Raw genomic sequence first — 25,505 nt, 5'->3', positions numbered from 1 at the left:
CCTCCACCATAATGCTACTGGTATTTTTGTTTGGATCATAATACATGTACAGATGATGTTTGGGAGAACTGATGTATTTACGACGCTGTGTATCCCTACCTAAGAACACAATGTGCTTTTCTCTCTTGTCTTTTGCATCCCTCACATTGTTTTAAACTTTTCTTCACACAGGAACACACATTGATTATTAAGTCTGTTCCTGGATGCTTTATCTTTGTGTTGCTCTTGCTGTTGTAAACAGACCATTTGGTTCCATTTCCTATCTAGCTGCCATTCACACGCAAAACGCTTCTGCTCTATGCAACTCCCCATCTTCATTCTCATATTTTTTTTTAAATGTTTTTATTTATTTCTAGGAGAGAGAGAGAGACACAGCGTGAGCAGGGGAGGGTCAGAGAGAGAGGGAGTCACAGACTGAAACAGGCTCCAGGCTCTGAGCTGGCAGTCAGCACAGAGCCTGACGAGGGGCTCGAACCCATGAACCGCGAGATCATGACCTGAGCGAAAGTCGGACACTTAACCGACTAAGCCACCCAGGCGCCCCTTCATTCTCATATTGCGTAAAGGAGCTGTTCAGTTTATTCTCTTTGCTCTTCTAAGTGTAGAGCACACCTGCAAAAAGGGATCACTTTGTCTCTTCCATTCCAATTTCTCTATCTCTACCTTCTTTCTTGTGTCTCACATGTTTGATAGATCCTAGGGGACAGTGGTGACAATGCCATCCTTGTGTTTTTCATGACATTGGTGCAATTGTTTCTTGTCAATTTCATTAAGCATAATATTAAATCTTGAATGATCTAATATTGAAATACTTTGTCATGTTAAAGAAGTATCCCTATATTCTGATTTTTTGTTTTATTTTATAATATCACAAATGGCTGTTGAATTTGTTTTTTATGTTTATCTATTTATTTAAACATTTATTTATTTTTGAGAGACAGAGAGAGACAGAGCGTGAGCAGGGGAGGGGCAGAGAGAGAAGGAGACACAGAATCTGAGGCAGGCTCCAGGCTCTGAGCTGTCAGCACAGAGCCCGACATAGGGCTCGAACCCATAAATTGTGAGATCATGACCTGAGCCGAAGTCGGACGCTTAACAGACCGAGCCACCCAGGCGTCCTGAAATGGCTGTGGAATTTATAAAGTGCCCCGTCAGCATCCACAGAAGGTGCACTTGTGGTTTTCCCTTTTGGATCTCTTTTATAGGATGCAGTGTTACTCACAGGTAGCCTAGACCCCGAACATGGTTGCATTCGGGAGGAAAGGCCACTTGGTTGCGGTGTTTTCCTTACTTAGCGTGCTGCTGGTTTTGGCGTGCTAATATGTCAGTTTGAATTTTTGCATTGAAACTGGTAACAAAGACTGATCTGTGCTTCTATTTGTATTCAGTCTTTCTGGGGAGTTGGTGTCATTGAGATTCAGCTCACTTCATAGCAAGTGTTTGTGCTGTTTGTTTTTTGCAGATATAAAGCTATTTATGTACATGCCACCATGTGTGTGCTCGGTGTCTCTCCATCGTCCTTCTTCGTTAGTGACAACTGTTATGACTTCCTGAAAGATTTCCATGTGTGCTGCCACAGCTACTCGGCGGGCGTCACCTCATCTACCCATCATGTCAGCCCAGGGAGGGAGGCATTGTTGGGATCTCCACGTGCAGAGGAGGGAACCGAGGCGCAAGAGGAGGGCCTACCTGAGGCTGCGGACCTAGCGAGTGGTGGGACTGTGGTACATTGTCACTACATTCTCCCCAGTCTTCACTCACCTGTCTTTAAAAGTCATGCTGCCTCAGGGTGCCCGGGGGGCTCAGTCAGTTAAGCATCTGACTCTTGGTTTTGGCTCAAGTCAGGATCTCACGGTTCATGAGATGGAATCCCGGGTCGGGCTCTGTGCTAACAGCATGGAGCCTGCTTGGGATTCTCTCTCTCCAGCTCTCTCTGTCCCTCCCCAGCTCATGCTCGCGTGCTCTCTCAAAAATAAATAAGCATTAAAAAAAAAGGCATGCTGTTTTGCAGCCTCCTTTGTTTTATTTTAAAATATTACCTAGAGATCTTCAGTTTCTTTTGTGTTTAGCAGACATCAGCTCTACTTTTGAGTGTTACTTGTACGTGATTTGGACACGGCACCAACATCCTTCATCCTTCATCACTCCCTTTCTGAACTAACACGGAATGCATTTGGTGCCTGCCCACGGGCTTTCAGGACACAGAGTGTGCCTGAAAGTTTAGCTACAGAGACGAGATCTAATCATGTAAGAAAGACAAACAGCACCAAGTCGAAATGACGGTCACTCAAGGGTGGGTTTGATGGACCGTGGGTGTTATGTGGTCGCTGAGTTCTGAGGAGGACAGGGGTCTGATGGAGGGTGGAGTGAAGGTTGGGGAGGTGATGTCAGCTTCTGATAGGGGATTGGGGGATGAGCCCTTCCCTTTGACCCTGAAGTCTCACTCAGGGGAGCACAGGGGGATGGGAGGCTGGCCACGGGGTCAGTAGTGCTGAGGGAGAGAACCCTGACCTGCCGCATGGCTTTTAACTGCTGTGTAGTGCTTCATGCTCCTTAACTGGTTCTCGCCTACGGAGCATCAGTCTGTTTTCTTTGTCAAGGCTATAAATAGGGCAGACAAGTACAGCTGTTTCAATCATGTATAGCAGGGGGCAGCAAAGCATACTGCATGGGCCAAATCTGGCCTGCTGCCCAGTTTGTAAATAAAGTTTTATTGGAACACAGCCATGCCCATTCATTACCTACTGTCCGTGTCCACCTTCATGCAAAGAAGCAGGGCTGAGTAGCTGTGGCAGACAGTGTGTGTTCCACAGCCTCAAGTGTTGACCATTTGGTCCTTTATGGAAAAAGTTTGTTGTCTCCAATATACGGCAACTTGTCTTATACTATGCTTAGTATACATTCTTTAAATAGCACTTACGGGCCAAAGAGTCTACACATTGAACATTTCATATTTACTTGGTCCATGTCCCTCAGAAATGTCCTGCTAATTTATGTATTTATGTGTCCAGCCTCAATGTATGAGAGTGGCTTTTCTTTTCATGCTCACCAACTCCAGTGATTATCATGACTTAAAATTTTTACCAACCCTATAGGTGAAAAGAGATATAGTAACAGTATTTTACATGTAAGTTTCTTTGCTAGTGATATTTAAAATCTTTTACATTTAAGGCAATGTTTCTCCCCCTTCTTTTCTACTGGGGTGTTTAGATTTTTCTTATTATTTTCTAAGAACCCTTTATATATGAAAGAGAGCTATTGTCACGTATGTTGCAAATATTTTTTTCCAGTTTTATCATATGATTGTAATTTCAGTGATGATATATATGTTTTGCCATTCAAGCATTATGTAGTCAAGTATATCAGCTTGAGTATCTCAGTATGAGTTTCACTTTTAATGGCAATGCTTGTAGTACTCCACTGTTGGGTATGATGCAAATCTTCTCTTGGTTTTTAAGATAAATACTCTGAGGTTACGAGTGTTTTTCCTATTTCTAGATTATTGAGACATCTCTAAAAATAGCTTTAGGGGTGCCTGGGTGGCTCAGTCAGTTAAGGTCTGACTCTTGGTTTTGACTTGGTTTTGACTCTTGGTCATGATCTTGCGGTTCCTGAGTTTGAGCCCCATGCATCGGGCTCTGCATTAACAGCATGGAGCCTGCGTGGGATTCTCTCTCCTTCTCTCTGCTCCTCCCCTGCTCATGTGCAAAATAAACTTTAGAAGTAAATAGATAAAAATAGCCTTAGAAGTCAATTGCATCAGATGCCCCTAGAGCATCTACAGAGATGTTTCTCTGGACGAATGTCATCAGTACAGCAAAGAGCTGAGCTTGGACGGGTGAGCAGGAGTGGGGTCGGGCAGAGGGGCAGAAGGCCAGCCTGGGATGAGGGGAGAGCGCGACACGCACACAGGCACTGCAGATGCTGGGACGCGAGGCATGGGGGCTTGGGCGGGTGGATCACTGGGGTCCACGGCAGGAAGACCGGGGCAGGAGAGGACCCCGAGAGGCAGGAGGGGCCAACATCAAGGGCCCTTGAAATCGAACTGCTCAGGCTTTACCAAGAAAGTGAGCCCCACGTGTTGTCACGTCTCTTTCAAAGGTAAGACGGGAGAAAGGACGAATTCGCTTTGAGATAAATTTAAAAGCACCTCATTGGTGAGACACCAGAAGTATTTCCCTGTGAACGTGTGCAGGGAAATAGCCCAAACCCAATGACACCACGAACCCATCCAGTTTATAGTTTAAAGGGCTAGGGGTACAATATCTTTCTGTTTCACTTCTCAAGCTTGTTCGTACCTGTTGTGGGGTCTTGTTGGAAAAAATAATAGCTGACCCTCCTTCTTCTACCTTAGGGTAGTCAGGAAACGTGCCTGTTAAGTTCCTGAGGAAGCAAAAGAGGGAGATTAGGAAGAAATGAACTCCGTCCTCTCTGTAATATTTCCCACCAGCTGGCTCTGCTTACGCTCATTTAAATGAGTGACGGATGTCAGGCCCATGGCGGCCGGACACCCTGCCTCTGAGGAGCGGGGGCAGCTGGGAGATGTTGCTAGAGGTTTGCTTCCTCTAGGTAATTGTTACTCTGAGACAGACACCCCTCTCTTTAAAACAGATTGTATTCCCTCCTCCCCCTTTTTAAAAATTATTGAGACACTGTGTGCTTAAGTTAGGAATGAAGACAGAAGCACAAATCACTTCTTCCTGTTTAAAATTTAGAATAAACACAGGATTTTGAAACTAAACAGAAGGACGGAGCTGTTCAGATGACAAATTTACTAGCAGTGAGTGCACGAAATACACGGATGTGTTTTAAAGTTTCTGTAAGGCTCAGGCTCCATTTTGTACGGGTCCCAAATAGTTTTTGTGTCACTGTATAATTTTTACCTGTTAAAAAGCAGACTTTGCAATTTATTAAAAAAATTCTCCTAAGGTTTATTCATTTTTGAGAGACAGAGGGAGACACAGTGTGAGTGGGGGAGAGACAGGGAGACACAGAATCCAAAGCAGGCTCCAGGCTCTGAGCTGTCAGCACAGAGCCCTACGTGGGGCTCGAACCCACGAACCATGAGATCATGACCATCAGTGGACTGCTGATGAAGTGAAGTTGGCTGCTCAACCGACGGAGCCACCCAGGTGCCCCACAGACTTTGCAACTGAATACTGAGGAATTGCAGGGACGTGTAGTTACTATTTCTAAGTGCCAGGGGTCCACTGAAGCGGGGAATCTAAGGGTTAGAGGAGAGAGCCATGCTGAAGATGGGTCTACCACAGTGCTTCGCAAACATCTGCCCTTTGGAGCCCTTTATGCTCTTCTAACTTTTGAGCATCTCAGTGAGCTCTTGTGTATGTGAGTTCTAGCTATTGAGATTTACTGTCTTAGATATTAAAATGTAGAAATACCTAAAACATGCACTTTACATTCGCTTAAAAATAACAACACTGACAAACCCCTGATATGTTCATATCAATAACATCTTTAGTATATGTCCAAAAACAAAAACAAAAAATAGAAGAGCGCTATTGTTCTGCATCTTTGAAGCCTTTTTAATGCAGGGCCTGGGCGTGAGCCGGCCGCTCCTATCTGCTTCTGTATTCATTCTGTTGCCAAACGCTGCTTCGGCTGAAGTTTGGGAAGAAAACCTGTCCTCACATTTGATGCATTTCATTACTCATTAATAATTCCACCGGCCTCAAAACCAAATGTCTAAGTGCTGGGAAGCTCTCAGGCTCACGGGGGTGATCACAAGATTTCCAAAAATTTAATTTCTGTGCTGTCAGAGGTTTTCCTTCAGGCTCATTTTTGTTCATTTTTGAGGGTTTGGCAGTTGTTTGCTCAATTAAGAATAATGTTTTGTGAAAAGTGGCTGGTGTGGCTGAAAGCAGACAACCCCACGGGTGTGGGCTGAGACAGCAAGCCCACTTCGGCGTGGGGCCAACGGCATTCAGTACACTCCTGATTTCATCACACAGAATATTAAAAAGCTGTGAGGGGTGCCTGGGGGACTCAGTTGGTTAAGCGTCCAACTTCGGCTCAGGTCATGATCTCACGGTTCATGGGTTCGAGCCCCGCATCAGGCTCTGTGCTGACAGCTAGCTCAGAGCCTGGAGCTGCTTCAGATTCTGTGTCTCCCTCTCTCTCTCTGACCCTCCCCTGCTCACACTGTGTGTGTGTCTCTCTCTCTCAGAAATAAAAAAATAAAAAAAAATTAAAAAGCTGTGTAGTCAAGGGTCAAGTCTTTTTAAAAAATATTTATTCATTTATTTTTGAGAGAAAGAGGGTGTGAGTGGGGGAGGGACAGAGAAAGAGGGAGACACAGAATCCGAAGCAGGCTCCAGGCTCCGAGCTGTCAGCACAGAGCCCAACCCAGGGATCGAACCCATGAACGATAAGATCATGACCTGAGCTGAAGTTGGACACTTAACTAACTGAGCCATCCAGGTGTCCCAAGGGTCAAGTTTTCTTAATACAATTTTTTTTTTTTTGTACTGTGTCCTCAAAAATATTGTTTAATGAAACTTTTCTTGAAAGGCAGATGCATGGTGCTGAGGGCCACGCTGACTTTGACTTGGGGCTGCTGCTTGGTTCGTGCTTAGGAGCCAACATCCCCTGCTGCTGTTGCCACATTGTTTCCATAGGATGCTCTTAAAACCTTTAGAAACAGTCACATCGTTGTCTGCACAAAACATCTCAGGTCTCTTGAATCCTTGCTTTGGGCTCATTTAATTGGAACGTGACTCAGCTCCTTAGCTTTGCTATGAAAGGAACTGAACACAATGGAGCATATGTAGCCAAGTGAGGGGGCCGGGGCAGGGTGATGGTAGGGGATCACACACTAAGTGTGCCATTCTGTCAATGGAGCCACCATCGTCGTAGCTACCTTGGTGGACTCATGCACTCATTTACCCATCCATCTATCCATCCACCATCCATCCACCATCCATCCATCCACCCATCCACTCATCCATCATCCATCCATCAATCCACCCATCTGTCCATCCATCCATCCATCCACACACTCACCCATCCATCCATCATCCATCCACCCATCCCTCCACCCACTCACCTGTCCACCCATCCATCCATTGATCATCCATCCATCCACCCATCCACCCATCCATCCACCATCCATCCACCCATCCACTCATCCATCATCCATCCATCAATCCACCCATCTGTCCATCCATCCATCCATACTTCCACCTACTCACCCATCTATCCATCATCCATCCACCCACCCCTCCACCCACTCACCTGTCCATCCATCCATCCATCGATCATCCATCCATCCAACCATCTACCCATCCATCCATCCAACCATCCATCCATCCATCCATCCATCCATCCATCCATCCATCCATCCATCCAATCTATCCAACCATCCATGTATTCATATAGTCAATCAACAAACACCTGCTTAGTACGAATGGGATTCTGGATGTAGTGTTGGGAGATAGTGATCTGAAGATTAAAATGTCAGCGATTGCCCTGAGGCTCTCACCTTCCACAATCACATGCCTGATGCGTTTATTTGACCTCAGACCCTGCTTGTTCACAAGACTCAAATCTCAAATCCTATTAAACTGCCTGACCACCAGTCTGTCTTGTTCTGTGCCTCACTTGGCCTTGACAGGTTAAAAAGTATGATTACATTTGGACTAAAAGCTTGAGCACTCTCTCTTCTGTGTACCCACCCACCCATCCCCCCGATGGCCACTTTTACATGCAGCTCCATTGTCTAATTTTATTTCCATGCTTTAAAGCTTGCGTGTTTTGAAGGATGCAGAACCTAGAAACTTACGTAAACTAAAAACATAAAGGATTTACATGTGCCATTTCTAAAATAGAATTCATAATTATGTTACACATCAATTGTCACAGTAAGATTTAATAATGCACGCATTAGAGTTTTCATAATACTTTCTTGCAAAAATAGGATCAAATATGTCTATTTTTAACAGATAAAAGGACATACTTAGTTTCTTTAAGTCACAGTAGCTTAAGTAATTAACCATAAACTGAAATTGGATGTCTTGACCTTAAAAACTGCAAAACTGCAAAAACTGTTGCAGGGCACACATTTAAAAGATATATTTTAAAATTCTTACCTAGATACGACAATGTAGCCTGATAGCCTTGGCTCACCCCTCCGTGCACACACACGTGTGCACACACATGCATGATACATGTGCACTTGCATGTGCATGCACACACACTTTCCTGTGCTCACACCACCTCCATGTTCCTCGTCGCTCATAAGGAGTCCTCTGACGCCATAGGCGTTGTCTCCCAGCCTTTGGGTATTACAAGTGCGCCCCGGGTTTGCACAGACCGGGAGTCTCTCTGTAGCCCTGTCCCGTGTGTCCTGTGACTCAGTCACTTAGGGAATGATGACAGGTTTTGAATTTTACTTTGTTTCCTCGGCTGGTGGGTTTCACCCTCACATTTTCAGCTGTGGGGCCATGGCCTCCTCTCTCCTGACTCAGGGTGCTTAGAGCCAGGGTACACTTGATCTTTCCTGCTGCTCATCATAAGGAAGCTGTAAGGTGATGAGTGTTTTGTCACACTGTGAGGTGTGAAGACTGCAGGGGACTGTTGGCTTAGACTTGGGGACGACTAAAGAGAATATGATTTTGCCTCCCACTGTGCTCCTGGCAGAAACAGCTGGGGGCTGACAGCATCAGCTGCAGGTGACAGCCACCTGGGGACTTCCGGGGGAGTAACTGAAGACCTCCACTGACATGGCGTCAGGAGAGATTACAGGTGGAAATGACATGTATGGTTTCTGGCGGACTCTGCTCCCCCCATGGGCACCTCCTTCCCGTCCTCACCTTCTCCACAGTCCCACGATCACAAGGGGCGCTGCTGTCCTCTCACTTGGGTACAGATGTGGTATATGGTCACCATCCATGGTGCCCAAAGACCCCTGGTGCCTATCCAGGCCCCCTGTCCAGAAAACCCACCACTGTGTTTAGTGACACATGGTGTGAACATCGGTATCATTCAAGATGCCGGAATTGCAAGGTGATGGGTTCTTGGCCTGGAAATTTCTCCTACCCACCCCTCCCCAGGACTTTGCTACTCATTGCCTGGATGTGTCCCGGGGAGGGGAGTGGAGGCCCCCACTATGCAGAGACAGCTGGTCCCCTCTCTGACTGGTAGAAGGGACCAGCACTCCCCAGATGGACCAGCCTGGTCCTATCCACCAGGACCTCAGAACGTGGCCTCATTTGGAAATGGGGCCATTGGAGAGAGCATTAGTTGAGAGGAGGTAATACTGGAGGGAGCCAGGTGGGCCCAGATCTAATGTGACTGGTGTCCTTATAAACAGGGGACAGTTAGGACCGCAGGACAGACACACACAGAGAAGGGACCATGGGAAGACACAGGGAGAAGGTGGCCATCCACATGCCAAGGTGAGGCCTGGAACAGCTTCTCCCTCACAGCCTGTGCAAGGAGCCAGCGCCATGGTGGTCTTTGACTTGCAGCCCCAGACTGTGACGGGGTGCACTCCGGCTGTCTCAGCCGCCAGGCTGTGGTACTTGTTATGGTCACCCTTGCAAGCTAATCCATGAGTTTGATGCTGGTGGCTTCTGTGGATGGTTTACTGCTCCTCTCCACTCTCTTGAGATCTTTCAGATAGCAGAGTCCTCTTTTCTGGGAGGTTCTCTTTCTTTGTTTCTTTCTGCCTCTCTCATCCCTCCTCCATCCTTTTAGGCTGCCCTCCTCTGCCTCACACAGGAGCTCAGATTGCAAGGCTTATAATCGGTATCTGAGCTCTTGACTGTCCCTTCCTTCATTTCAGGAGGAAGATCTATCCACGCTCTCCTGTCCCTCATGGCCACCTGCTCAGCCTTCTGGCTCAGGGTCTCCTCGTCTCCCAGACTCTAGGTGCTGGGGAGACAGGGCTTTGTTCTTGGGCTCTTTTCTGTGCATGTTCATCAGGGTCTCATCCAGTGTCACGGCTTCAAGCAGCACCGTGCGCTTCACCCCTCTCCACACCGTGTCTCCTGCCCGTCTGTCCCCTGGGCTGCAGACCTGCATGTGATGCCTGCCCTGCACCCTCCTCGGAAGTGCAGTGAGTTCGTCAAGCCCAGATGCTGCAGGCTCAGCCCCTGCCCTCACCTCGTCCCCCAACCTCCTCTTCCTCTTGAAGTTGACTAGAGGGGCAAAAATCTAGACCCGTCCTCCGGTGCGCTCCTCCTTCAGGCGTCTGTTCAATTCATAAGCAAACCCTGTGGGCTCTGCCTTCCGACCACACCTGCGGCCGGACCCCCTGTCACTCCTGCGCTGGCCCAGCCACCATCATCCCTGCAACTCACCTCTCTACAAGGCACCGGGCGCTTGCTGCTCCGCTGCTCAGGCTCTCACTACACTCCTTGCAGCAGCCAGAGCGACCCTTTTAAAACAGAAGCCATAACACACCCCTTCTCTGCTCCAAGATTGCCAACTCTCTCACTCAAAATGAAAACCAATGGCCTTGGGCTCAGGTGAACTTAGGTACCTGCTTACAGGTACCGTCACATGCAATCCGTAACGACAGCCCCTTTCACTCTTACGTGTCCTGGTTTGGACATTAAATTACATGGTTCCTCCACTTGCAATGGCCTTCGTAACGCTCGCCTGCTACCTCCCTGGCTTGGCCCTCGTCACCTTCCCCTACTCACCTGCTTCCAGCTGGGTTCTCCCTCCTGAGAGACAAGCTCTCTCACAGAGATAATACACTCAAACGGCATCGCATCAGAGAGGTCTTCCCTGACCATCTTGTATAAAATAAGTTCTTCAGCCAAATAAAATATATGTTCCCTGTTATGCAACATCTGATGGCCCCGGCCTGGTAGGTGTATGTGGGGTAGGGAAGAACGGGCGTGTAAAGTTGTTTTTGGATCATTACTTCAGCTTCTCTTTACAGTTTGGAAATTCCTTTCAGAGATGCGGGAATCTTCTCTACTTAGATTTTAGCACCAAAAAAATCTCTGCAATATTGCTGTGTTAAATACTCTACCTCTGTGCGTAATGATTGAAATCACAGCATTCCCTCAATTAGATTTTGAGTCTCGATTCCAAAGACATTTGATTATCTTTCATCATTTCGCTGATCTGCAAAGTTACTGGCTGCAGGTGCTTCGACACCGTTCCCGGACCCCCTCCCACCTTCCATTTGTCCCCCAGTCTCGGCAGCAGGGGTTTCAGCCGGGCACCTGGGCCACCTAGCGGGGCAAGTGATACGGAAAATGGAACTCGTCATGGGGCGGCATGAAAGATCACCTGAACGTGCAGATGAGGGCTCTCTCATTTCGCCCAAGTCTACACAACACAACAGAAAAGGAAAAGCAGGAAAGGAGAAAAACATCCAAGGACACGAAGCTTAAGAAAGGCACACGGAGCTGGTTAAGACTGGATTCATTAGGTGTTTTCTGAGCTCTTACCATTTAGTCACCTGCAAACAAATGCTGGCATATCCCGTGGGGGTTGCATTTATTTTATTTATTTTTTCTGAGAGCAAGACAGTGTGAGCAGGGGAGGGTCAGAGAGAGAGGGACACACAGAATCTGAAGCAGTCTCCAGGCTCTGAGCTGGCAGTCAGCACAGAGCCCAATGCGGGGCTCGAACCCACGAACCATGAGATCATGACCTGAGCCGAAGTCAGACGCTCAACCGACTAAGCCACCCAGGCGCCTCTGTGTTTATTTTAAAGTAAGAATTCAGCTTTGGGGAACAAAGGTAATTCATATTAAATTAAGTACAGTTTCTAGAAGATAGAGGTTAAAGTTATTTATTAATCCTTTCCCTAAAAAATATTTAGACAGACCTGAACGCGAACACTGAACACGCAATATAGGACGTACCACACCTTAGAGGCACCTGCGAATCACCAAGTCCACATTACTCTGGGACTATCACAAAGGAAAGAACCCGAGGAGCCAACCAGTCCCTGTCCCTGCAGGGAATTCATCTTCTAGGTGATGCTGTCTTGTAGGTGTTCTGGGGTTGGATACCTGCAGTAGTTTGATATTTCTTCTAGCTTCTTCTATCAATCCTGCTCTTGACTCCATTTGCACGATCAGAGTTATTTAAGGGGACAGCCTCCAACCCCTTGGCTCCTGAGCGAGGCCTGCACCCATCGCACCTGCTCTCCCCTAACCGAGCACCCACGTGGGCTTCAAGTGTGGAAAACCATCCCACTGTGTGGTCCTGACCCAACATTTAATTCTCACCTAATTCTGCCCCGCCCCCATCCAGACCCTTGGTCCATGCTCCCTGCTTGCAATCACTGCCTTTGGCCCAACGCTTTGCCCCCAGCTTCTCTGGACCTGAGACAGAGGCTCCTGCCTGAGGCACATGGAAACAAAGCCCCATTCTGGCTTCAGAATGACCGCTCCTTCCTGCCCACTCTTCATCTCCTCAAGGGGAAGTGGGAAGGATCCTGTATTTTCTTTTGTACAAATAGTGTTTGCCTGGTATCAGGGTGGCTCCGGCAATGGTGTTGGCATGTCCTCATTTTTTTAAGTTTATTTATTTATTTTGAGAGAGAGAGAGAGAGACGCAGAGAGAGAGAGAGAGGCAGACTAGAGTGAGAGAGATAATCCCAAGCAGTGTCCATTCTATCAGCACAGAGCCCGACGTGGGGCTTGAACTCTTGAGCCGTGAGATCTTGACCTGAGATGAAATCAAGAGTTAGACACTTAACTGACGCCACCAGGCATCCCAGCCATTTCCTTATTGCGCCGGAAATATTTTCCCACCAGGGTTCCACAGTGTGGAGAGAGGCTGAGAACTTGCTTCGACCCCCAGGTGCGACGTGGCCTGTCCAGAGCTGCCACGCACTGTGACCCACCCCAGCCCAGGTCACCTAAGTCCACAGCTCACAGGCATCTCCCGCTAACAGTCCCAACCTGTTCTGGAAAATCTGACGTTCCACACAGGATGCCCGTGTCTCGTTATCTTCAATGGGAAGGATTGTAATTTGTTATAACCATGACCCCGAGTCCCCAACCGGTTACTCTCCCCGGGGAGGCAGGGTCATGGTAGCTCGCTGGGAGAAGCACTGGTCATTTCCCAGAAAGAAGAGAATTCACACTCAGACACGCCACGAGGTTCCGATTTCCCTCTGCAGTCTGTTTTCCCAAACCAGGAGACGGAAAAAGATCTTTTGTCCGCCCGGAGCACTGTTGGCGAGAAAATGTGGTTTTTCCAGACCTGAAATAACTGTGGGAGGTGTGCTTACCGATCATACAAATATTCTTTTAAATATTTCCTCATGCTGAACTTTGTCAGTGCGAGGACTCCACTCCTGGACATGTGCCGATTGTCGGAAAGATCTGTAGAGACCTACAGGAAGCCCTGGGCGAAGAGCCGAGAGAGGAGACCCAGCCTGACTCTGGCCGCTTCTCCCGTGGGAGGCACGGCTTCTCGGGAGCCCTGTTCACCTGCTGCAGTGAAACGTTAGCTCTTTTCTTCCTCTGATGCCTTCACCATTTGTAGAGTGGAGGCCAGATGTGAATTTGAATTTCTTTAGCTGCTACTGAGGTGGACACTTTGCCTTTCGCCCTATGCATCTGTGTCTCGTCCTTCCTCGGATCCACAGATGTAGCAGAAGTTACAGCAGCTCACAAGATGCGCGTTGCACGGAGGTTTACAAAGCACTTTCACACCTGCCCTTCACAAAGTACATTCTCATTTCATCCTTGCAGAAATTCGGTGAGATAAGCATTTCTCTCCACTTTGCAAAGGAGGAAACTTGAAAATGCGACAGAGTTTAAGTGATTTATCCTAAGGCAAATGGGGAAGAGCCTGGATTCTGACTTGAACGTGACCTTCGGTCTGGATGCCCAGGGCGCCCCCACTCATCACAGCCACTTGCTGTGTTTGCACGAACGATTAGACAATGGATTCCTAATACGTGCACGTCTGCCCCGGATGCCCTTCTGCACCCACACGCCCTTTGCCCCTATCGGTTCTGCTATTAGCAATCCTCACAGAAGCGAAAGCGGAGAGACTCTGTGATGTACTGTTTGTATTAGTAAAAACGGCAAACAACAAAAGCTGTCATAAGACCCTGCAAATAAGCACCCGCTGGGGAATGTTACATAATTGTGGTGAAGCCTCGAGGTAGAACTCTGTTTCTGGACTTGACTTCATCTGTCTTCTTTACCTGTTCGCCACGGGCACTTTGTAAACGCTTGACACGCTCACAAAGACTAACTGCTCTAAAGGAACAGCGGGGATGTTAATGGTAGACTATTCACCGGGGAAGGCCAGGCTGGGAAGTGATAGGCGTATAGAAAGAAAACGGGATGGAGGAGAGACTCAGGTGTGTGTGCTTCTGTGTGCAGGTGCGTGGAGACTGGTGTGTGGAGACAGGCCATGCCCCCGTGTGCACCTGGCTTCACTCACAGCTGCGGGAATGGGTGGAGGAAGACCAGTAAGTTCTTCCCTATGCATTTTAGTATTGCTTTCCTTGGTACAGCATATAGGAAGTACGTTGGTAATTAAATAAAACAACAAAGGAAAATAAATTCCAATAAAAATAAATATTGTATTTGGCTGGTTTCCTTTTTTCCCCTTCAAGTTGTTTTTATCATGACTTTATTTTGAGAGAGAGAGAGAGAGAGAGAGCGAGCGAGCAAGCAGGGGAGGGGCAGAGACAGAGAGAGAGAGACAGAATCCCAAGCAGACTCAAGCAGTCAGCGCAGACCCTTACGTAGGCCTTGAATTCACAAACCATGAGATCATGACCTGAGCCAAACTCAAGAGTCGGACGCTTAACCAATTGAAGCCCCCAGGTGCCCCTGGTTGGTTTCCTTTTATGTCTTATTTTAGGGTTTGGCTATGATACACACTTTGTAAATGTTGCAAGGGCATCAATCCAATTTTCTTTGAATATATTTTTATTTCTGTAAATCAGAAGATTGTGACCTATCTCTAGGAGAGTGGAGTTCTCCACTCTGCTTTCCACCCCCTGCTGGCTGTAGTAACTAAATCAACCTAGTTCTTGCAATGACGCTGTTTGCATTCTTATTACTTCTTGTTACCTAATTTATCATACGCTGTTTATTTCCATCGCTGTTTGTCACTTCCCGGGCCCTCTACTTTGCTCCGCTGATCTACGTGTATACTTTTAGATTAGTAAACTGCATTTACCTTATTTTTCTTTATAATATACTTGAAAACACAGTGCCATCTGTCCTGCCCTATTGCTGTTCTTCTCTTGTTTTAATCCTAATGGCTTTAATAATTATGTTTGCGAGTTCAATAAATAATCCTGTTGGGGTTTTAATTGGAATTGCGTTCTCTCTATAAATTACCCAGAGCAGACGGGCCCTCTTTCCATCTGACCAGGAGTGTGGCGTGTCTGCCCGGTTATTCAAGTCTTTTTTCATCCCTTCCTTTGAACATGTATAGACGTCTTAAATTTTCACATATTTTTCTTTCACATTGAGTCTATTGTTGATTTAAAAAGTACATTTTGCCACTTTCTTGAAAATATGTATTCTTATTTCCTTTTCATGTCATCATACTGAAAATAAATTATATTATGGAACTAACTAATATTAGGGGCAAAAGCCATCCATACTGCCCTTTCATGGGAAGGCCTGCAGCGTTTCCTCATTAAGCGCATGGCTTTCTTTTGTTTTAAAAAAATCCTGGGTGGTTTGCTCATTCACGCGCTCATTTAGAACCTATTCAGTGAGTCTCCACTCCGACACACTGAGGCACCGGGAGACAGCAGTAAACAGAACATATAGAAGTCTGTTTTTATTCAGCTTACATTTTATTATGCTAAGAATTAATCCTTGTCTTTCCCTTTTTAAATTTTATGTTATTTTATGTATTTCTGTCTTTATTTTTTTATGTTTATTTATTTTGGAGAGTGAGAATGAGTGAAGCAGGGCAGAGAGAGGGAGACACAGAATCTGAAACAGGCTCCAGGCTCTGAGCTGTCAGTGCAGAGCCCGACGCGGGGCTCGAACCCACGAACTGCAAGATCATGACCTGAGCCTAACCGGACGCTTCACCGACTGAGCCCCCCCAGGCGCCCCACGACATGTAAATTTTGCAAAATCCTACAGAATAAGGGTCCAGCCCCCAATCACATCCCCTAACTTGCCTTCTCCCAGATCGCGCTGGCAGCCACAACAGAGCGCACGCCTGGGGCAGGTCTGGGGGCCGGGATTCCCGGCGAGGGGGCTCCTGCGCGAGGTCACAGCACCTGCTCTGAGGAGGGACGGGTCCCTGGGCCGATCTGGGCGTCTGGGGGCGGCAGGTCTCAGTCAGTGAGCCTGGGGGGACTGGGGAGCCCTGCAGGGTCACGGCCGCCTTAGGGTTTCATAGGACGGCTCACCGTCCGTGTGGCGGACAGACTGCGCGCAGCCTGTGTTCTCTGCCTGCCGGTGTTTAGGCCTCTGTGTGTTTCCCTCCCCTTGAGTGTGGGCGGGACCCACGCTGCCTTGTAACCCACGGAATAGCCAGCACGGCCACGGGAGGTGACGTTGTGACTGATCCCCACCTTGCTCTCAGACCCCCTCCCTTGCTGGCTTTGATGAGGCAAGTTGCCAGACCGACGGGCCCCCCTATCCCGGAGCGGGGGGCGACTCCGGCCAACAGCCAGCAAGCCCTGGGGCCCTGGGTCTGGCAGCCCCCCAGGAGCTGCGCGCGCCAGCAGCCACGGGAGCTTGGAAGCCGATGAGACCCCGTCGGCAGCCCTGGGGGACCCTCAGCAGAGGAGGCAGCTAAGCCCAGCCCCCTGATCCACCGTAACCGTGAGACCCTCAAGGGCTGTGGGTTGAAGCCAGTGAGTTTGTAAGCCAGAGTGACACGGTTCGGCAGCAATGGAGAGCGAATCCACTGTCGTCACGCCGAAACCGACTCGGGGGAGCAGGGGTGGTGGTGGGAACGAGCTACAAGGCTGTCTAGGTTAGGGCTCACGCGGCTCAGACCAGGCCTGCTGGCAGCAAAGACGGAGGCCTGAGACGTGGGAGGGTTTGGGGCATATTCTGAAGTTAAAGCCAATGGAATTTTCTGACGGACTGGAATTTGGGCTCCGAGAAGGAGAGGCGTCAGGATCGTGGCTCAGGGATGGGCAGGGTGGGTTCTCCATCCGCCGGGGTGGGGACAGCGCTGAGGGAGGGAGGTTCTGGGCACGTGGACCTAAGAGGTCCCCCAGCCAGCCGATACCGAGTGGGTCGCCACACCTCCACGTCCCTCCAGGCTGGGGACTCACACTTGGGAGTCAGCACAGCTCGGATGGCACGGAAAGCCACATGTCAGAGGGAGACAAGGAGGGGATGGGAACGTGGGCCTGGGCTCTGAGCCTGCGGTGCTGAGGTGAGGAGGTGCGAGGGGTCAGGAGGGAGAGCAGCACGCGTGGGTGGCTTGGTCAGCCCTTCCCACCCAGGATCCTCCCCTCTCCTCCCATGATGCTACTGCCATTCGTATGATGCAAACTCATCGTGACCAAAGTCAGTCTCAATGGACGGGAGGGTTGTTGGACAAAGCAGATGATTTCACGGAACTGGCAGAGATGACTTCAAGTCAGGCGACCTTTCCAGCGGGAAAAGATGGATATTTCTGGCCCTCGGCGGCTGCCGCTTCTCGCCGGTACCCTGAACGCCTTAAACGTAACAGCCTATGGTCGTTGAAAATGCAGTGTCATTTCTGGATCACCTGACCCAGTAAGTGTATTGAAATGATTTGCGATGAACCTTCCAGAGTAGTGGAATTACTATGATTAGTTTTCACTGTTTTTAATATTTATTTATTCATTTTGAGGGAGAGAGACAGACAGAGAGTAAGCAGGGAAAAGGCAGAGAGAGGGAGGGAGAGAGAATCCCAAGCAGGCCTGGTGCTGCCAGCACAGAGCCCAATTCAGGCAGGGCTTAAACTCACGAACTGTGAGATCATGACCTGAGCTGAAACTTAGAGTTGGACGCTTAACTGACTGGACCACTGAGGTGCCCCTACAGTAGCGGAATTATTTAAAAAATTTTTTAATGTTTATTTATTTTTGAGGGAGAGAGACAGCGCATGAGCAGGGGAGGGCCAGAGAGAGGGAGACACAGAATCGGAAGCAGGCTCCCATGTGGGGCTCGAACTCACAGACCATGAGATCATGACCTGAGCCGAAGTCAGATGCTCAACAGACTGAGCCACCCAAGCGCCCCAAAGGAATTATTAACACTTATGTGCTCAGAACTTGATACCGTTGTGTCTTCTAATGGTTCCAACAGTCTTACAAGGTAGGTACTGTCATTGTTGTCGGTGGTTTTCAGATGAGAAAACCCAGGCTTTCAGTGACTTGTCCATGCAGATCCGCTCCAGGGCCTGCGGGCTCAGGTCCACTGAGGCCACCACGCGCGAGCCACGCGGGGCTGGGAGGTCTCGGGAAGCAACTGTTGGTTTAGGTCCCAGTAATAAAAAACATAGAATAAAGCTTTAGACCCAGTAAAGAAGCATCTGGTGGCTGGATGTATCGCAAAAACAGTATTTTCCTGGAAATGACGAAAGCCGGGGCCACAGCCGCTAATTAGTCGTGGGGCGGGAGGGGTGAGGGAAGCGCTCTGTCGCTGTGGGAACGGGCTTCGCTTACTCTGCCAAACGGTGTAGCCGAAGTGGGTTTACCCACTCAGTTGTTCAAAAACAAGTACGGTGTGCCTCTTAGACCGTTTCCAAAGTTGCTTTCAGGTCTAGAAGTTCTATGATTTATACATGACAGAAGTTGGCGGGGAAACACAATGTTGGTTTCCTACAGAATCTACTCAGTGATTAACGTTACTTGCTTATAAAAAGATATTTGACGTAGCTCTCTGTCTTTATGTGCTTTTATGGAGGAAGCTGGGGGAGAAAAACACTCATGCCTAGGAAACGGGGGTACAGAACATTTGGTAAAGTTAGGACCTATTAAAAATTTATGCATATTGTCAAAGATTCTTGCGCAAATGTGAAAATGACCAGTGCGAGAGCTTGCGGTGATTTAGAAAGGAGAAGTAGTAAAATGATAAATATTTCCCTTGAGGTCTGACACTGTGCTTCAACGGGTCCCACTGTTTCAGACTCCCAGGGCAGAGATTTATCTGTGTTTCATCAAGTATGAAAAATATATGGGTGGAGGGGTTTCCGGCCGGTACCCACCCCCCCAAGTCATCCAGCTACCTCCATTAATGTCAGCAGGCTCATAAATTTCTCCTGTGTTCTAAAGAAAGCGGCTTGTACCCCTGCACAGAAGCCTCCAAAAGTGTCACTTGCTGCCTATAAATTCACTTGCACTCAATAAAGGCAATTGGCTGCACATGGACTTAATTACCACGGCCCTCCTTGGGAAACTGAGGGGCTCACCATTTCTCAAAGGAGAGGAGGGAAAAGTGGTGCGCAATTTCACAGTGGCACATCACGAAATCTGATTTATTCACTGATGTTTCTCCTTACTAGTGCGAGAGTATGAGCAGTTACCGCTCAAGACGGAAGCTTCCTTCCTGATTCGAAAGTAATACCTTTGCTCGTGCTTGAATCCTAACGGAACCTCCAGTGCCTGTTTTTATTTTATTAAAAGAAACGACATATTAGTGATCACATAATGGGTCAGTTTGATTTCAGTAACTCTCCCATTGGGAAAATGACCCATGTGGTTTCCTTACACCTTTCTGTCTTTTTTTTTTTTTAATATTTTTATTTATTTCTAGGAGAGAGAGAGACAGCGTGAGCAGGGGAGGGTCAGAGAGATAGGGAGACACAGACTCCGAAATAGGCTCTAGGCTCTGAGCTGGCAGTCAGCACAGAGCCCGACACGGGGCTCGAACCCACGAACTGCAAGATCATGACCTACGCGAAAGTCGGACGCTTAACCGACTAAGCCACCCAGGCGCCCCTGCACCTTTCTGTCTTAAATATTTGTAAAGGACAATTGACAAAGGGCAAGGGCAGATCACCTGAGGAAGGAATGGAGAGATTTCACATTCAAAGAGGCTGCCCTCGGCTTCTGTTCACGCACTCCTGGTTCGAAACCTCGGCCATCATTCATCCACCCACCTCTCCTCCTTTAAAGGAGTAAGGCATCCCCTTATCTATTTCAAGAATCCAGAAAGCCTGGGAAAGCAGGCTTAGAAGGAGAGTGTACGTTAGTGAAACAGTCACATATGTGCATTGTAAACTTACTTCTTAAGTGCGACTTCTAAAAATAATCACGGATACACAGCAACAGAATGCAGAAAAGGGTAGCTTTAGGGCACAAAGGTTAATTCCCAAGATTCTCTGACCTTATTGGATCGAGTGGAAAATATGAATTTATGAAGCACAAAGGCGGGATAATTTCTGTCCAGAGCAGCACATCCATGTCGACATATGTCTGTAAGACTCAGAAACGAAGGGCGAGTGAAAACAAACCTAAAGGCTCTGTGTCCGAAGAATCAGCCAGTCCTCTGTCACGACGTATTACGCACACTCTAAAGCATATGGCCCAGAGTCGTCTGACTTTCCCAGTTGGTAGAGAGTCAGTGGACTGGGGGGCTTTCACATTCCCAAGATAATTTTGGTTTTAATTTTTTCAGTGGTGCTCTGCCACTCCCTACGGGGATTCTCTACACGTCCCCCCTCCCTAGAGGGCATACAGAGGGTGGCAGTGACTGGCCCAGAGCCACTCAAAGTACCATGCCAGGGGCAGAACTATCCGCATCTGCTTGGAGCTTGTTAGAAACTCAAACTCTACACCAAAAAAGCAGGCAACAAAAGCAAAAATAGACACAGGGGATGACATTAAACTGAAAAGCTTTTGTGCAGCAAAGGAAACAATCAACAAAATGAAAGCCGACCTAATAAAATGGGAGAAAATATTTGCAAGCCATCCATCTGACAAAGGGTTAACACCTAAAATATGGGGGGGGGGTTCCTAAAACTCAATATATCAAAAACACACACACACAGAAACCTTGATTTTAAAAATGGGTGAAGGACCCGAATAGACATTTCTCAAGACCTACAGATGTGCAGTAAGTACATAAAAAGATGCCCACCATCACTCATCACTCGGGAAACGCAAATCAGAACCACAATGAGATAGCACCTCACACCTGTCAGAACGGCTGGTATCAGAGATGAAAAATAATAAGAAAAGGGGGCCCTTGTGCATTGTTGGTGGGGATGCAAATTGGTGCGGCCATTATGAAAACGCTTTCCCATTTTTGGGAAATAAACTGAGGACTGCAGAGTTATATGCACACTAAATAATAGAAAGTATATATATTGCTCTCTGCCCTCAGTTCCCGGCATGGACTCCTGAAACCCTCGTAATTTCCTAATTGATCAGAGCACTAGGAGAACCCTTTGTTCTCATATTTGGTCTTTGACCCCAGGTCCTCGCACAGGGCTCGTAAATCTCTGGGTGACAGGAGTGCCTTTTGTTCTACTGAAACCATGTCTGGGGGGTGCCGAATGGGGGCTCATCAGGAGGAAGGCCAAGCCACGATTTGAAGCTTGGGACTTTCAGTCCCACTGTCTGTTTTCCCGAAAGCAGAGAAGGATGGAAACTGAGTTAATGATCAATCATGCCTCTGTGATGAAGCCTCCATAGAAATCCCCAAAGTACAGGGTTTGGCGATCATCCGGGCTGGTGAACATATGGAGGTGCCAGGGACAGTGGTTTCTTTCCCCAGTCCCTTGCCCCACGCATCTCTTCCATCTGGGTGTCCACCTGTCTCCTTTCATAACACACTAGTAGACCTCAGGAGTTCTGTGAGCCTTTGAGCAAATTACTGAACCCAATGGGGGAGTCCTTGGAATCCCAACTTATGGCTGATCAGTCAGAAGTACATAGAGGTGAGAACCAGAGTCCTGTGCCTGGCGCCTGCAGGGGGAGCGCTCTCGTAGCCCCTGAGCTGCGGGGTCTGGGGCTGTCTCCGGGGAGCATCGGGACAGCGCTGAACTGTGGGGCGCCCAGCTGGCGCTGAGGAAATTCTTCCCTGTGTGGAAGCCCCACACACCTGGTGTCACTGATGAAGTGAACGCTTGTGAGTATGGTAGTAGTGCGTGGTGGGGAGAAGCACACAGGCGGAAGTGAGTTTTTTCTTTTACCCACATCTGTGTTCACTGCAGCATTATTTACGGTAGTCAGGATATGGAAACCGACTACATATCCGTTAAGGGATATGTGGATCAAGAAGGGTTGGGGACCTTGGGGTGGCTCAGTTGGTTGGGCATCCAACTCTTAATTTCAGCTTCCATCATGATCTCATGGTTCATGAGATCGAGCCCCGTGTTGGGCTCTGTGCTGACAGTGCAGAGCCTGCTTGGAATTCTCTCTCTCCCTCTCTCTCTGCCCCCTCCGCTGCTTGCTCTCTCCCTCTCCCTGTCTCTCAAAAATAAACAAACTAAAGGAAAAAGAAGGAAAGGGTGGTATATACATTTGGCAGAATATTAATCAGCCATAAGGAAGAAGGAAGTCCTACCATTTGTAACAACATGGATGGACCCGGAAGACACTATGCTGAGTGAAATAAGCCAGGCAGAGACGGACAAAGAGCACACAATTCCACCTGTATGAGCGATCTAAAATAGTCAAACTCGTAGAAGCAGAGAGGAGAATGGAGCTTGTTGGGGATGGGGTGGTAAGGGAGAAACAGGTGTATTAACCAAAGGGCACAGAGTTTGGTTCTACAGACGAGTGATCTACCGTTCAGCACACAGCTCGTGGCCTACACAGCTGCACTGTATCCTTAAACATTTGCCAAGAGGGAACATCCTATCTTAAGTGATTTTATCACACATACAAAATAATAAAGTAGAAAGGGGGGGGTGATTGAAATTTTTAAAAATGCGCATAATCAATTCCCACCCAAGACCTTCTGGGACTGAGGCCCAGCAACGTGTGTTTTAACAGGTTTTCCTGCTAATGGCGCCCCAGACCCCAGTGTGCAAGGCAATGAGGTCTGGCCCGATCTCCATCACAATGTTTGGTTGGAGCTTCAGCGGTTCTCTGCCTATTAGCTCAGCTCAGTTCAGCACATGTATTGCATCTGCTGAATCCCAGGCCCTGTGCTTGGTCGGGAGAGGACCAGAGGATGACATCACTGCTTGCGGTGTCACCCAAAAGCTTGTGGTCTAGCGGGACAGATGGAGAAGGACAGCACAGTGGGGAGCACGGGGGGGGGGCGGGAATATAAGCTGGAGAGTCTGCGCCCCATGGGAAGGGAGTCTGTCCACTGCATATTCACAAAAGAGCCTCAGGGCCCATCTTTCAACATGACTCTGCACCTGCATGGACCATGGGTGCCCCTGGCTGCTGGGTGCTCTTAATTTGATTGAGCCTAACGATGGGCATATAACATCTGATGTCACATGGGGGCACATCTGTCCCCGAGGCCTCGGAGGGCAATGCTGGGCACTCAGTTTCTCATCCCACCTCTTCTCATGCCCTGTGCCCAACCCAATATACTTTCCACCAAAATAGGTGGCAGAAAGTCATTCGCCTCCTGCCATGAGTAGCCTGCGCGTGCTCACAGCCCGTCTCCAGACCACAACTGCCCTTCAGGATTTGCTCAAGACAGAATTCCAAATCAAGAGCCCCTAACTCACCTCCCCCTGTGAGGCCCACCCTTTCTCCGTCCTCCTGAAACCTGTTCTTCCGTTCTGAAGGGCATGCGTGCTCCCGGTTGGAAACTTGGAATATGAAGGGAAAAAACAAGCTGTGGCCCCGCTACCCAGATGTATCTGCTGTGCACATTCTAGCGGTTTCTGGTTTGACGTCTTCAGAAGTCCTCTGAGGCACGAATTCTGAACCCTGTCCTGAAACCTGTTCTGGCTTTACAACTTGTTTGCATTTCTGCAAGTCTTGATGCAGCCGGGTTTCGGTTCTGCCAGCAAATAGCCAGCTTTTAGCCAACTTCTCTGAGCCCACTCTGAAGCCTGTGAAATGACTGGGGCCACACCATGTCTCCCGAATCCCACGCTTCCTGCCTCTCCTGCTCCCCTCTCCCTACACTGAACCGTCACCGTGCTCTTCATGCAGGGGTTTTGGAGGAGCAGAAAGAGAAGGGTTGGGAAATGAGGAAAGCCCTGGGGTTTCCAGGGGTATCTCATGAGCCCCACGGCCTCGGACAACCTCCATCTTTTCCTACAAAATGATACTTAACTGCACAACGGAGTCAAGACCCAGAGCAAGGTTTTTGCTTCTGGAATGCTCAGGACAGGGAGACACGCTTGGTGTCGTGGGAGCATCATGGCTTTTGGGACGGGAGACCGGGGTATGAATTCTGGCTCTGCTTCCATGAGCCATGGGCCCCGAGCAGGGGTCCCCACTGCAGCCTTTCTGGGGCTTGGGAAGCAGCTGGGTGGTCTCTCTTGTAGGAACCGTGGAGAAGCACAGGGGCTAAGCAGAAAGGACGTGCTTCCGAAGGAGTGAATCCTGGTGGAAGACGGTGTGGGCCCGGGAGCTTAGGGTATCTGGGCGGGGGGCCGCTGGAGGCCAGAGTGGGGACAGGCCCGCATAGCCCTCTCCGTGTGGACCGGACTCTCACTTTCCCACGGCACCGGGAACCTGACCGCCCAAACCACTCATCTTCAGGGAATTTCTGCTCGTGGCCCAGCGCTCTGCTGGGCAGAGGGTATGGTCACACCAGTCCTAGAGTCCCCTCCAGGGTGAGTTCCCGGAGCCCGGATTGGCATAAACTGGTCGGGGAGGGGTGGTGAGAGAAGAGTCCCTCTGCGTCCACATAGCTTCCAAGGACCAGGCTTAACTCGCGGAACTGTGCGCAAAAGGGCGAATTTTACTGCATTTCAATGATGTCTTAATTTTAAAAATGAAACAAGCAAACAAAGAAAACAGTCTCCCCAAATGAAGCATTCCAAGGCTTCTTCCAGGAAGAATGCGCACTTGCTGGTGATCTGCAGGCTTGTCACCTCTGCGCCCCAGGGGGCTTGACGCACATTCCACGCGGTCTCAGTTTTGTTTGTCTGCCCTGTTATTAGCCCCTCAGCCTCATCCNATAAGACAGAGCCCTGGAGCCCAGGCAGGCTGCCTGCCCGGCCCCCCGCCCCCCAGCCCACGGGATCGTGGGCTTCTGGCACTGAATATGCACTGTTGCCTCACTGCTCTCACACGCATCAGCCCCCCTGAAAACCAGAACTGGTCCTAGGGGCTCAGGTCATGATCTCATGGTTTGTGAGTTTGAGTCCCGTGTCGGGCTCTGTGCTGACAGCTCAGAGCCTGGAGCCCGCTTTGGATTCTGTCTCCCTCGCTCTCTACCCCTCCCCCACTCTGTCTCTCTCCTTCAAAAATAAACAAACATAAAAAAAAATTAAAGTAAGGCTTATTGATGGATTTTGAAATGTACATGACAGTTGGGGACAGGGCCCAAGCCAAGAGAAATATCAACCGTAGCAAGACATTTTCTGGAGACGAGTGTCCCTACAGTTGCGCTGTCCAGCACAGTAGCCCCTCGTGAACACGTGGAGATTGAAACTTAAAATCTAAATTTATGAGAATACATAAAATTCAAAATTCAGATCCTTAGTCACCCTAA

The 25,505-nt window shown here is 48.7% G+C and overlaps 1 protein-coding gene across 1 annotated transcript in view; it reads right to left on the bottom strand.

Moving 5' to 3' along the window:
- DRC11 (dynein regulatory complex subunit 11) overlaps positions 1 to 25,505 on the bottom strand; it is a 148,046-nt gene that overhangs the window by 80,193 nt on the left and 42,348 nt on the right. Inside the window, exon 7 of the mRNA XM_077758417.1 lies at positions 4,299 to 4,383. Coding sequence (XP_077614543.1) covers positions 4,299 to 4,383 — 85 coding nt within the window. The remainder of the gene's footprint in view (positions 1 to 4,298; positions 4,384 to 25,505) is intronic.

This window comes from Crocuta crocuta, unplaced genomic scaffold (genome assembly GCF_008692635.1).
Source record: "Crocuta crocuta isolate KB4526 unplaced genomic scaffold, BGI_CrCroc_1.0 scaffold290, whole genome shotgun sequence".
In the NCBI taxonomy this organism is placed as follows: domain Eukaryota; kingdom Metazoa; phylum Chordata; class Mammalia; order Carnivora; family Hyaenidae; genus Crocuta; species Crocuta crocuta.
Note: the sequence above shows the minus strand (reverse complement) of the source record. Positions and strands in the feature narration are given on the sequence as shown.